Source organism: Girardinichthys multiradiatus, chromosome 7 (assembly GCF_021462225.1).
Source record: "Girardinichthys multiradiatus isolate DD_20200921_A chromosome 7, DD_fGirMul_XY1, whole genome shotgun sequence".
NCBI classification, from domain to species: domain Eukaryota; kingdom Metazoa; phylum Chordata; class Actinopteri; order Cyprinodontiformes; family Goodeidae; genus Girardinichthys; species Girardinichthys multiradiatus.
The window spans coordinates 10976007-10989678 of NC_061800.1; the positions used below are offsets into that span (position 1 = coordinate 10976007).

The 13672-nt window shown below is 40.0% G+C and overlaps 1 protein-coding gene across 1 annotated transcript; it reads right to left on the reverse strand.

Moving 5' to 3' along the window:
- Positions 1-7739: 7739 nt before the first annotated feature.
- Positions 7740-8687, reverse strand: LOC124871797 (olfactory receptor 2AT4-like). The gene has a single exon (XM_047371361.1). It carries the CDS (start codon positions 8685-8687, stop codon positions 7740-7742), a length of 948 nt encoding a protein of 315 aa, XP_047227317.1.
- Positions 8688-13672: the final 4985 nt, after the last annotated feature.

The following is a 13672-nucleotide window of genomic DNA, read 5'->3' on the forward strand; positions in this document are numbered from 1 at the left end:
TGTTTCTCACACGTCAGAAACTAAATTAGTGGCGATTCTAGGATTGGAGCTTTAGGGGTGCTGAGCCACCAGTGAGCAGTTGCTTTGGGTCAAAACAATGTTCAGTCCAGATTTAAGATATTTTAAAAATGGCCGATATTTTCACTCAACAGCAGATCCAACATAATAGTTTATGATAACTTTGCATACAGCTTTATTCAATGGAATATGTAATGATTAATAATCTAACTAAACAATTAATAATAGTTTAGTTAAACCCCACGACCCTGCATGGATAAGTGGGTGTAGACAAAATAAGGAGTGCTAAATGGCTTGCGTCAAATAAAAAGTGCATATGCAATAAGTGGGCATATTGCACACAATTGTCAAAGATTGCGCCTGCAATTGATAACAGGTGCAAAAGTGGTGCAGCCCGCTCTATTTAAAAAAATTTGGAACAAGGAACAAGAGAAAAAGCAAACAGATCCTTTCTGCTGTGTTGCTTGAAACATGCAGAGGTTGTTGCTCTGAATCATTATGAATGACCTAGTCACTGATTTTCTCCTTCTTTTCCATCCTGCTTCTGCTTTTCTGGACTGATAGAGTTTGTTAACCTTTCTTGTTGCGATTCACAGCAGCAGGTTTTTCATTGCAGCCTCTGTCCTGACGAGTTTATCTCTCCTCTCTCTTCATTTGCGCCTCTGCGTAATTGCGCATGCAGAAGACCGAGTTTGAAGTTATTTTGCAAGCAGATGTTTTATGTTTGTGGTACGGACGGACCCAGTGAGGCAAAGACTACATCCTGCCTAGCCTTTAATCAGAATGATGGATTACAGGCTATTGTTCAATATTAACAATATAATAGACAAACATGTCTGTCAATTAATTTCCGTTGAACGTAAAATTTGTTTTGGAGAGTCTTTTTTTTTGAGACTATATTTGAGGGGGTCAGAATTTATCATAAACAATAAAAATATTTTGTTGTAGGAGTTGGCATCTGTTTGTTATAGCTTTGCTAAGTTTTAACCATAATGTCACATCACTGTCCTGCAAAGAATTTAATTTGTATAATATAATATAATATGATATGATATAATATAATATAATATAATAATAAAAAAATTCCAATGATTTTACTGAATTTGTTTTGTTTGTTTTGCATATATTTTAACGATATACAGTAGTGTGCAAAAGTTTAGGCAGGTGTGAAAAAAGCGGTAAACAAAGAATGCTTTCAAAAATGGAAGTGTTAATCATTTATTTTCATCATTCATCAAAATACAGTGAATGAATAAAAGCGAAATCTATATCCAATCAATATTTGGTGTGATCACACTTTGCCTTCAAAACAGCATCAATTCTTCTAGGTACACTTGCACACAGTTTTTGAAGGAACTTGGCTGGTAGGTTGTTTCAAATATCTTGGAGAACTAACCACAGATCTTCTGTTGATGTAGGCTTTCTCACATCCTTCTGTCTCTTCATGTGATCCCAGACACACTCGATGATGTTGAGATCAGGGCTCTGTGGGGACCATACCATTACTTCCAGTAAGTCTTGTTCTTCTTTACGCTGACGTTACTTCTTAATGACTTTGGCTGTATGTTTGGGTTTGTTCACTCAGCATTTTGTAAATTGATAAAAATCATCATTTATATTTCTGCAAGCATTCTTTGTTAACAGCATTTTTTCACTCCTGCCTAAAACTTTTGCACAGTACTGTACGTTTTTGATTATTTTTTGGTGACACAAAATGTTTTTTCACTGCATAAACCCTCCCCTGGCATATGTGCACATTTAAAACTGTCCCAGCTCCAATTGCTCTGCAATGACACAAAGTTACTGTCAATAATGGAATGTGTTTGATTACTGACAAGGTTAAAGCATACACTTTTTCACCACATGGAATAGGCTGCCTTAAAATGGTTATTTTTCACCTGCTAAGAAGTGATTTTAGCATCCAGTTTGCTAATGAAGGATTGAATCTGCCTTATGTCTTTATTTCTTTCCTAATAATTATTTTATCAACATCAATGCACAGTGGGTCCTTTGCATGATGTGCAATTACAGTTAATATGCTGTGCACACTTGATCAGTTATGTGCGCACTTCGATATGATCAGGTTTGTGCTTCAGCAGCAGATGATCTTACTAACAGTGATGGTGGGCTGGAACGATCCAGATGCAAGAAAAAAGTGTTGCAAGGAATTTTATCGCATATGTCATCGCTTCTGTTTGTGATTGGCTCCAAATCAGACCTTAGATAATCCTACATAGAATTTTCTATTCTCATCTCTTTTTATTTTTATTTTTGACAACCCAAATTTTCAGTATGAGTTGTGTTTATTTTTGTGAGATTTTCATGGTTTGTTCCTTTTAGATTCTTTTTTAATCTATTCAGTTTGGGTCGTGGGCAAGACAATGTCTTAATAGGGTAATGGGTGGGTAACAGTACAGAAGCTGCAGAGAGGAGTGTTTAACTATGACTCTGCTTCCTGGTCTGGACAATGGGTTGACCCTGGAGTTTTGGAGAACTAAGAAATTAGGCCAGTTTCTTAGAAAGAAGAGTGCTCCATCCAATTGGGATGGATGCCGTCTCTCCGGAACAGACCAGGTTTTCCGCAAAATGTTCGCCAATTTTCAGAACACCACCTAGACACGCAGCAGTTCAATGACAGCAGGTGGCTAAACATGTTGTCAATGGTCAGATCAGGGAGGTGACCAGAGAAAAGAGTCCGACAAAGAGTCCAAAATTGTTTTATCAAACTTACACACTGAACACTAACTTTGGTGACCTCCTATTGGCATAACCAGGTGTCATTACTGTCAGCATGAATAACAATTGTACAGCATTTACAATTATCCTTAGCCATCAGTTTCAGGTAGGATTTGATGTCGCCCGTTCTGGCCCCTGTCAAACATTTGACTAATCATGTGTGAGCATTTACACAGCAATGATCTGTGTGAAGAGTTTCTGTCAGTTTTCAGATCTCGCCATAGCACTGAAACAGCACTGGTGAAAGTCACTAATGATATTTTCCTGGCCTCAGATAATGGACTTGTGTATGTACTATTTCTGTTAGACTCAGTGCTGCAGTTCCGGTCCTTCAGGAAGCAGGTGATCCACTGACAGGTGGAGGCTGGGACTTTGAGCTGCGTGAACATCTGGTGGAGGATGTCTGGGTTGATGGTGTTGAAGGCTGAGCTGAAGTCCACAAACAGGATCCAGGTGTATGTCTCTGGGTAATCGTGTTGCAGGATGAAGTGTAGTCCCAAGTTGACTGCATCATCTGCCAACCTGTTTGCCCTGTGGCCCTTTTACCTTCACTCTGTGGTCCAGCTCACCCAAAACCATCTCGATTGGGTTCAGGTCCGGTGACTGTGGAGGCCAGGTCATCTGGCGCAGCACCCTATCACTCTCTTTCTTGTGTGTTTGGGGTCATTGTCCTGTTGAAAAATAAATGATGGTTCAACTAAAGGCAAACCGGATGAAATAGCATGCCGCTGCAAGATGCTGTGGTAGCCATGCTGGCTCAGTATGCCTTCAATTTTGAATAAAACCCCAACAGTGTCACCAGCAAAGCACCCCCACACTATCACACCTCCTCCTCCATGCTTCACGGTGGGAACCAGGCATGTAGAGTACATCCGTTCTCCACTTCTGCGCCACACAAAGACACGGTGGTTGGAACCAAAGATCTCAAACTTAGACTCAACAGACCAAAGCACAGATTTCCACTGGTCTAATGTCCATTCCTTGTGTTCTTTAGCCCAAACAAGTCTCTTCTGCTTGTTTCCTGTCCTCAGCAGTGGTTTCCTAGCAGCTATTTTACCATGAAGGCCTGATTCACACAGTCTCCACTTAACAGTTGTTCTAGAGATGTGTCTGCTGCTAGAACTCTGTGTGGCATTGACCTGTTCTCTAATCTGAGCTGCTGTTAACCTGCGATTTCTGAGGCTGGTGACTTGGATGGACTTATCGTCCGCAGCAGAGGTGACTCTTGGTCTTCCTTTCTTGGGGCGGTCCTCATGTGAGCCAGTTTCTTTGTAGCACTTGATGGTTTTTGCGACTGCACTTGGGGACACTTTCAAAGTTTTCCCAATTGTTCGGACGGGCTGACCTTCATTTCTTAAAGTAATGATGGCTACTCGTTTTTCTTTACTTAGCTGCTTTTTTCTTGCCATAATAGAAATTCTAACAGTCTATTCAGTAGGACTATCAGCTGTGTACTGTACCCACCTCCTGCACAACACAACTGATGGTCCCAACCCCATTTATAAGGCTTGAAATCCCACTTATTAAACCTGACAGGGCACACCTGTGAAGTGAAAACCGTTTCAGGTGACTACCTCTTGAAGCTCATCAACAGAATGGCAAGTGTGTGTGGAGCAGTAATCAAAGCAAAAGGTGGCTACTTTGAAGAACCTAGAATATAAGACATATTTTTAGGTGTTTCACCCTTTTTTTCAGTATATAATTCCACATGTTTTAATTCATAGTTTTGATGCCTTCAGTGAGAAGCTACAATATTCAGAGTCATGAAAATAAGGACAACTCTTTGAATGAGAAGGTGTGTCCAAACTTTTGGTGTGTACTGTATATATATATATATATACCTTTATAAATACAGGGGTTGGACAATGAAACTGAAACACCTGTCATTTTAGTGCGGGAGGTTTCATAGCTAAATTGGACCAGCCTGGTAGCCAGTCTTCATTGATTGCACATTGCACCAGTAAGAGCAGAGTGTGAAGGTTCAACTAGCAGGGTAAGAGCACAGTTTTGCTCAAAATATTGAAATGCACACAACATTATGGGTGACATACCAAAGTTCAAAAGAGGACAAATTGTTGGTGCATGTCTTGCTAGCGCATCTGTGACCAAGACAGCAAGTCTTTGTGATGTATCAAGAGCCACGGTATCCAGGGTAATGTCAGCATACCACCAAGAAGGACGAACCACATCCAACAGGATTAACTGTGGATGCAAGTGGAAGCTGTCTGAAAGGAATGTCCGGGTGCTAACCCGGATTGTATCCAAAAAACATAAAACCATGGCTGCCCAAATCACGGCAGAATTAAATGTGCACCTCAACTCTCCTGTTTCCACCAGAACTGTCCGTCGGGAGCTCCACAGGGTCAATATACACGGCCGGGCTGCTATAGCCAAAACTTTGGTCACTCATGCCAATGCCAAACGACGGTTTCAATGGTGCAAGGAGCGCAAATCTTGGGCTGTGGGCAATGTGAAACATGTGTTGTTCTCTGATGAGTTCACCTTTACTCTTTTCCCCACATCCGGGAGAGTTACGGTGTGGAGAAGCCCCAAAGAAGCGTACCACCAAGACTGTTGCATGCCCAGAGTGAAGCATGTGGGTGGATCAGTGATGGTTTGGGCTGCCATATCATGGCATTCCCTTGGCCCAATACTTGTGCTAGATGGGCGCGTCACTGCCAAGGACTACCGAACCATTCTTGAGGACCATGTGCATCCAATGGTTCAAACATTGTATCCTGAAGGCGGTGCCGTGAATCAGGATGACAATGCACCAATACACACAGCAAGACTGGTGAAAGATTGGTTTGATGAACATGAAAGTGAAGTTGAACATCTTCCATGGCCTGCACAGTCACCAGATCTAAATATTATTGAGCCACTTTTGGGGTGTTTTGGAGGAGCAAATCAGGAAACGTTTTCCTCTACCAGTATCATGTAGTGACCTGGCCACTATCCTGCAAGAAGAATGGCTTAAATTCCCTCTGACCACTGTGCAGGACTTGTATATGTCATTCCCAAGACGAATTGACGCTGTATTGGCTGCAAAAGGAGGCCCTACACCATACTAATAAATTATTGTGGTCTAAAACCAGGTGTTTCAGTTTCATTGTCCAAGCCCTGTACAAGTCCTGCACACATGTATATATATATAGAGTGGGTCCCCCTGCCTGACCCTGGGCCCGGGACAACAGACCAGGGATTTCTGGTCTGTTGCTGTCCTGAGCTTTTTGTAGAGAGCAGCATTTCTCCCACTCCACTGAGTGCTTCTGTTTCAAGTGTTGAAATAAATTCGTAGTGCTTCCACCTTTAGTAGCAACACGCTTTAAACAGATTTTACAACGTGCTGTTTGTTGCTCCAAGTCCGTGGTCGCGAAACCGAACCAGTTCCATCGTGCCTTTTTTGGGAACAAGGTCTTCCTTGCTAGATGCCATTTTCGGTGTTTCTGTGAGAGACAGGTCTACTGACGTCACTCAGCTACAGAGGCCCGAGGAGTTCACTGGCGCGACAGAAAAAAAATCAGATTTCCCAAAAATTAAATCTTCATTAATTGCAAATTCGAATTAATCGATAAAATCGATTTATCGCCCAGCCCTGGTCTATAATGAATCTTTGATGAAACTTTGATAGTTCCAGTTACATTTCATATCCTATTATGATTTATTGCTATTATGAGGTATTGCTGAATTAAACAGAAATTAATTCAAAAGAAGAAAAGTTAATTGCATTAAGCTGAATAAAGCTGCCATGTTCTTTCCAGTTTTAGGATCTTTTTTCAGAGTTGGCAAAAATCTAAACACAACTGCAGGTCATACAAGGGTTAATGATCTAACCTCCACAAGTGTGCACTGCTAAACGTGTGTTGAGTGAGCAGCGTAACTACCAAACAGAAAACAAAGAATGATAAATAAACACACAAACCCAAACACAATCTGGGTTGGTAACAAATTAGAGGAGATTGGATTCATCCATCAACTATAGATGCAACACAATATTCTGATGAATTTTGTTCCCTACTAACATGACAGCAATGTTAAACCTTCAGACCTACCTCTGTCTAAACACTTGAGAAATACATCTCTGACATCCAATTATTAACAAATAGGAGAAAAGCAGGAAATTTACAAATACCTTTTCTTTTGACACTGCAAAAAATGTTTTTAATCATCCTCCGAAAACATATATCTCTCAGTTTTAATCAGCTGAAAACCATTGAGTTCATCACAGCGAAGATATTTTTAGGCAACTACAAAGCATAAAATAATTTGTCTCCTTGTGATAAGCTACAGTTAAAAGCTTAAACGTAGGCGAAATTGTCACTTGTGAGTTTCAATTCTTAGATTTAAGCAATGGTGAACTGGCTTGGGAACAAACAAATGAAAAACATCGTACAAGTGGACATAAATTGAGTGCAAAATTAGTTAACTCTAAAGAAAAACATAAGACAAGAACATTATAGAAATCAGTCACAAATAGCTATGATTAAATATAAGCAAATACAATGAAATCGTGGGAGATACAGTCCTGATTAGTTATATCTAATCGTTCTTTTTTATTTCTTAGTTGATCTAAAAGATCTGTATACTTTAGGTGACACTTCTTTATCACTGACAAACTTTATTTACAAGATTTAACTTAAATTTACAAATGAAAATGCATAAGTGATATTAAGCAGAATTGTTCACAGCTATTGTGATTGGTACATTGAATACATGCATACACACATATGAATTAAATCATATAATATTATTAAACAGCATATTACAGGTGCAAAACACATCTTTATATTGTCCAATATAATGTGTATGTAATCACAACAATGAAGTAATTACAGAAAGGCTAACTTACAGGAAAATTTAATTTTCCTGTAAAATTTATTTTTAAACTACTTTGCAACTGTTGCATTGTTAAAGCTGAATAATCTTAGAAAGAGTTTAAGATCATGACAGTACATCCTGCTTTTTATACACAGGATGAGGTTTCGTCAGACATTAATTTTGTCTTTGTCATGAGAAAAAATCCTTCTGAGGTGTCTATAGATTTTTTCCATCTTCAAACCATATATTATTGGATTAAAGAGGGGATGATACAAAACCACCTGTAAAGTCAAAATAAAACGTGCAGTCCTGTCCAAGTTAATTTCCAGTCGGGCTATAACAATATCATATGAACACAAGCAAGAGAAGCTGATCAGAACAAGCAGGTGAGGGGAACAGGTCTTTGCAGCTTTTTTCCTCATATTTGCTGAGCTTTTGAATGATATTATCAGTATTTTTGTGTAAGTAAATAATATAAAAATTATTGGTAAAAATATTGTATTAAGTGCAATAAACACACCATATAAAATATATGGTGTTCTTGAGTTTATACAAAAAAGTTGGGAAATTGCGTTATTACAGAAAATCCCATTTAAAGTTAAGTGACACACTCTGTAACTCTTACTGATAAAAAGCGATGGCACAAGCTGACAGGCAGGTAAAAGCCAAGCTAAAATCAACAAAACAATCACATTTTGTTTTCTCATAATGATCACATATTGCAGGGGATTACATATAGACACGTACCTGTCGTAAGCCATGGCTAATAGCAGTAAGAACTCAGCGCCGCATAGTGAGTAATAGGTAAAACTTTGCAAATTACATAGAGATAAAGATGTGATCTGCTTTTCAGATAAAAAATCAATCAAAAGTTTTGGGTAGATGTTGGTGCTGAAAAGAAGCGAATTAAAAAGCAAAGCTGCAATGAAAATGTACATAGGCTTATGGAGGCTTTTCTGAACCCAGATGAGGCTCAAGATGGTCGAGTTACTGCAGATTATTAGAACATATACAATAAACATGATTGTAAAATAGAGAAATCTGTATTTGTGCAGCTCTACATGCCCACCAAAAGTTATAAATGTAACATTCATCTCATCAGTCAATGGATCCATAACAACTAAATTTAAAGTAAAAACAGCGTCTCGTATAAACAATTTACATAAAAACAGAAATATACTTGGCTGGGCTCACCTAAAGGCACAAGTTAGAGCATGAGAATTAGTTTTAAGCTGACTTTGCCCCTCTCTGTGGATCTCATTAAAGTGTTTACAAGTCACATGACAACAGGTTAGAGCCTGGATGCCTAAAACTTTAGATTTACTATAGGTTGCTGAGAAAGGTTTTCATGATTAGCTTGGTTGTATTTAGCCTCCCAAAAATTCTGAATTGTGCCGCTTCCATATGTGGTACTAAATTGGACATATTTAATGGTTTTTAAAGTGTCCGTAGTCTGGTCAAGTAGCATGTTATTTTTTATGTCATTGTCCTGGTTCCAACTACACATCCACACAGACTTCTCTACAGAAGTAGCAGTCACTGCTTCACAAAAAGCCATTGTTAATAGATGTGCTCTCTTTTCTTACCTTACTTCGTGTTGTTATGATGTAGTCATAATATTGTTGGCTCCCATTGCTCAAAAACTTAGGAACACGTTATTTCTGTTAACAGTGTGCTGCTGTGTGACATCTGCATTCATTTTCTGCGCATGCGGGTTGCTTTGGGGTCAATAACTGTTCAAACTGAAGTCTGATGTGGGTCGCACTTAAGTAGTAAGTTGAACAAGCACGCAAAAAAAGGCAGATCCTGAATGAATGCTGGTTCTAAACGAGCAGAATAAGATCTTTACATTACAGAGCATTATTTTGACATGTGTCAGCATCATAACAGCTTTACAGTCTTTGTATCTCAGGGGTATAGTCAGAAAATATAAAAAATTATTTTAGTTCTGTAGGATCTCAGCTCCTCTCCTCCTGGTTGGTTCTGGCAGCTTGTTATCAGCAGCTGCAACTCATCTCCTGATGAGCTCACGGGGCTTCTTAAGGCAGCTGCTGGTACAGGCCTTTGCTGGAACATAACCTCTGTTATGTGGACTGCCTGTCTGCCTACCTGCCCGGCTACCTACCTACCTGCCTGTCTACCTGTCGACCTGCCTACCTGCCTGCCTGCACCTGGTAATACAGGTCCTTCTCAAAATATTAGCATATTGTGATAAAGTTCATTATTTTCCATAATGTCATGATGAAAATTTAACATTCATATATTTTAGATTCATTGCACACTAACTGAAATATTTCAGGTCTTTCATTGTCTTAATACAGATGATTTTGTCATACAGCTCATGAAAACCCAAAATTCCTATCTCACAAAATTAGCATATCATTAAAAGGCTCTCTAAACGAGCTATGAACCTAATCATCTGAATCAACGAGTTAACTCTAAACACCTGCAAAAGATTCCTGAGGCCTTTAAAACTCCCAGCCTGGTTCATCACTCCAAACCCCAATCATGGGTAAGACTGCCGACCTGACTGCTGTCCAGAAGGCCACTATTGACACCCTCAAGCAAGAGGGTAAGACACAGAAAGAAATTTCTGAACGAATAGGCTGTTCCCAGAGTGCTGTATCAAGGCACCTCAGTGGGAAGTCTGTGGGAAGGAAAAAGTGTGGCAGAAAACGCTGCACAACGAGAAGAGGTGACCGGACCCTGAGGAAGATTGTGGAGAAAGGCCGATTCCAGACCTTGGGGGACCTGCGGAAGCAGTGGACTGAGTCTGGAGTAGAAACATCCAGAGCCACCATGCACAGGCGTGTGCAGGAAATGGGCTACAGGTGCCACATTCCCCAGTCCTGGGCTACAGAGAAGCAGCACTGGATTGTTGCTCAGTGGTCCAAAGTACTTTTTTCGGATGAAAGCAAATTCTGCATGTCATTCGGAAATCAAGGTGCCAGAGTCTGGAGGAAGACTGGGGAGAAGGAAATGCCAAAATGCCAGAAGTCCAGTGTCAAGTACCCACAGTCAGTGATGGTCTGGGGTGCCGTGTCAGCTGCTGGTGTTGGTCCACTGTGTTTTATCAAGGGCAGGGTCAATGCAGATAGCTATCAGGAGATTTTGGAGCACTTCATGCTTCCATCTGCTGAAAAGCTTTATGGAGATGAAGATTTCATTTTTCAGCACGACCTGGCACCTGCTCACAGTGCCAAAACCACTGGTAAATGGTTTACTGACCATGGTATCACTGTGCTCAATTGGCCTGCCAACTCTCCTGACCTGAACCCCATAGAGAATCTGTGGGATATTGTGAAGAGAACATTGAGAGACTCAAGACCCAACACTCTGGATGAGCTAAAGGCCGCTATCGAAGCATCCTGGGCCTCCATAAAACCTCAGTGCCACAGGCTGATTGCCTCCATGCCACGCCGCATTGAAGCAGTCATTTCTGCAAAAGGATTCCCGACCAAGTATTGAGTGCACAACTGTACATGATTATTTGAAGGTTGACGTTTTTTGTATTAAAAACACTTTTCTTTTATTGGTCGGATGAAATATGCTAATTTTGTGAGATAGGAATTTTGGGTTTTCATGAGCTGTATGCCAAAATCATCCATATTAAGACAATGAAAGACCTGAAATATTTCAGTTAGTGTGCAATGAATCTAAAATATATGAATGTTAAATTTTCATCATTACATTATAGAAAATAATGAACTTTATCAGAATATGCTAATTTTTTGAGAAGGACCTGTATTCCCTCCTAAGGACTGCACTGTAAATATACTCACCATCAGCACTCTCTCCTTGGATTCCTGGATTCTGGCCTCCTTCCCTGGTTCCTGGACTACTCCAACTTTGTTTCCTAGGCAAGCCTACCCTAGAAATAAACCTCACTTACCGTCTATATCCTGTGTGTTGAGTCTGTTTTCATCCTCTGGTTTGTTCTACTTTGACTACCTAAGTGATTAATGATAAGTTCAATGGAATCAGAATCAGCCAAGTTTCTACACATGAGAAATTTGACTTTGGTTCCACTTTGCTCTCAATGTACAAGCCTTTTAAATATTAATATATACAATTTGGTGGGAAATATTTGTTTTCTTGTAAACATGCATATATACTGTGTTTTTACAATATAAAAAGACAAGGTTGAATTAGTGCAAATATGCATGGCATTGATCTGAGCAGTAGACACAGTGTTGAGGATGATGAGAGGAGGGAGTGTGCAGGGTTTTCTCCAGAAGTCCACCGTCATCTGAACCGTTTTGTGCTGGTCAAACTCCAGGTGAGTCTAAACGTACCAGTGGACAAGACAATACACCTTCTATCTGAATGCAGACTCACCACTCTTACCACTCTTCGCTGCTCTCCTGTCTGCCCAAATTAATTGAAAGCCATCCAGTGTCACTGAGAAAACATGAGTGAGCTCATTAAGCCATGTCTTCTTGAAACACATGTTGCTTGTCTCCGGCTCTCTCTCTGCAGTCTGGTTAGCAGTCTGGTTAGTGCCGTTAACTCTGTCATCTTACTGGAGAGAGATCTCACATTCCCCATGATGGCATACAGGGTTTATACCTTCTTTTTTTTCCTGGCACTTAACTCCAGTTTCCTTCTCTTAATTGCCATGGGGATCATCTGTCTCTTTTGAGTGTGAATCCTGGGGACATTGAGTGCCAAGTTGAAAAAGTTAAAGGAATTGAACCAGCTTCACCACCAGCGCATCCACGGAGGCACTATGCTGAAGTTGGATCTGAAGAGAAACGAAAACAGGCAAAAGTACAAAACAAAAACACTTACGAGAAGACAGAACTGCCATGACAGAGTACCACTCATGAGTGGTCACAAGGGGCCTTCAAATGCTTCAACATCATAAATGACCTGAAGCTGGGGCACTGGGGTTGATAGTGGAGCAGCTGGTATAACAGATAGACACCACAATGGTGACACATAGTCTACTGATAATCACTGAGGGAGGGCACATCCATTGCATTGGAGTGCCAGATATAAAAACTATATGTGACCTTCTTTCGGGGCTCTTCTTCATCCTTACACAGAGGGCAACAGTCCGAGACGGGAGCCTCAGCGCTGACCTCTGTAATCATTCCTCTGCCTTAAATTAGATTAAATGAGCTAAAAGTTAGGAACTGGTTGAGAGTCGTTCCTTTAATAGCCTTTAGATAGAGTGAGTGACTGTTTCCGGGGTTCCAAAGGACCGGAGGGGCTCCGAGGTGTATGACCGCCAACAGGGTGCGGTAGCTCGGACATGACCCATGGTTTATTATTGTTGTATATGCACAAGCTCTTGTGGTGGATACTCCTACCACCACCACATAGTGTTAGTATTGTTTCTTTTCATAATTTACATTATAAGTTACAGATTACATAATATTTAAGTTAGTTGTTTTATGTAGACATATTTTCTAATGGGTGAACACTTCAGTTAATATTTGTCAGAATGGTTTATTTATATTTGTTTGTCCTTGAGGTTCTGCAAATACAGACCAGCTGGAGGTGTGGAAGCCCGGAATATACCACTTTACTAAGGACTGGAAGGGGGGAATTCTATTTATGAAAGTTGACCGTAGTTATTTATTTTTGTCACTTTAAAACTCACTATTTGTGCTAAGTTAAAGATAGTTTTGCATATTTGTCTTATGTGTTGCTTTGCTACATAATTTTTTTGTTCCTTTGTTATGTGTGCCTCCCTCATGTTGCAAGTTTAGGTTACTCCACCCATATTTAAGCAGCCTTTGTTCTTTGTCTGCAGGTGAGTTTGTGGGGGTTTATTTAGTGCTTAGTTGACCTCAGTTAAGTTAGGCCAAATTCTGTGTTGTCATTTGATTTATTTTTGCATTGAAGTTTGACCTTCTGTTAACAATTTTTTGACACTATTAAATTGAAGTTTTTCACATTTTTTGAACATCTTTTGTCCTTGTATAAGTATGGTCCCTTAAAGTCTGCATACACATTTTCTCACAAAAACTGATGTATGATGTCCCTATATCAGCAGATTCATCCTGATCAGGGCTGCAGGGCTGTGTAGCACTGTTCCGGTGTCTTTTTATTCCTGGTTGGACTCTTGATATTCTTTTTGGAGGTTTGTTGG

Excerpts from the sequence above, each read along its gene's own strand:
- LOC124871797 (XM_047371361.1), bottom strand. The coding sequence starts at position 8,687 with ATGGATCCATTGACTGATGAGATGAATGTTACATTTATAACTTTTGGT.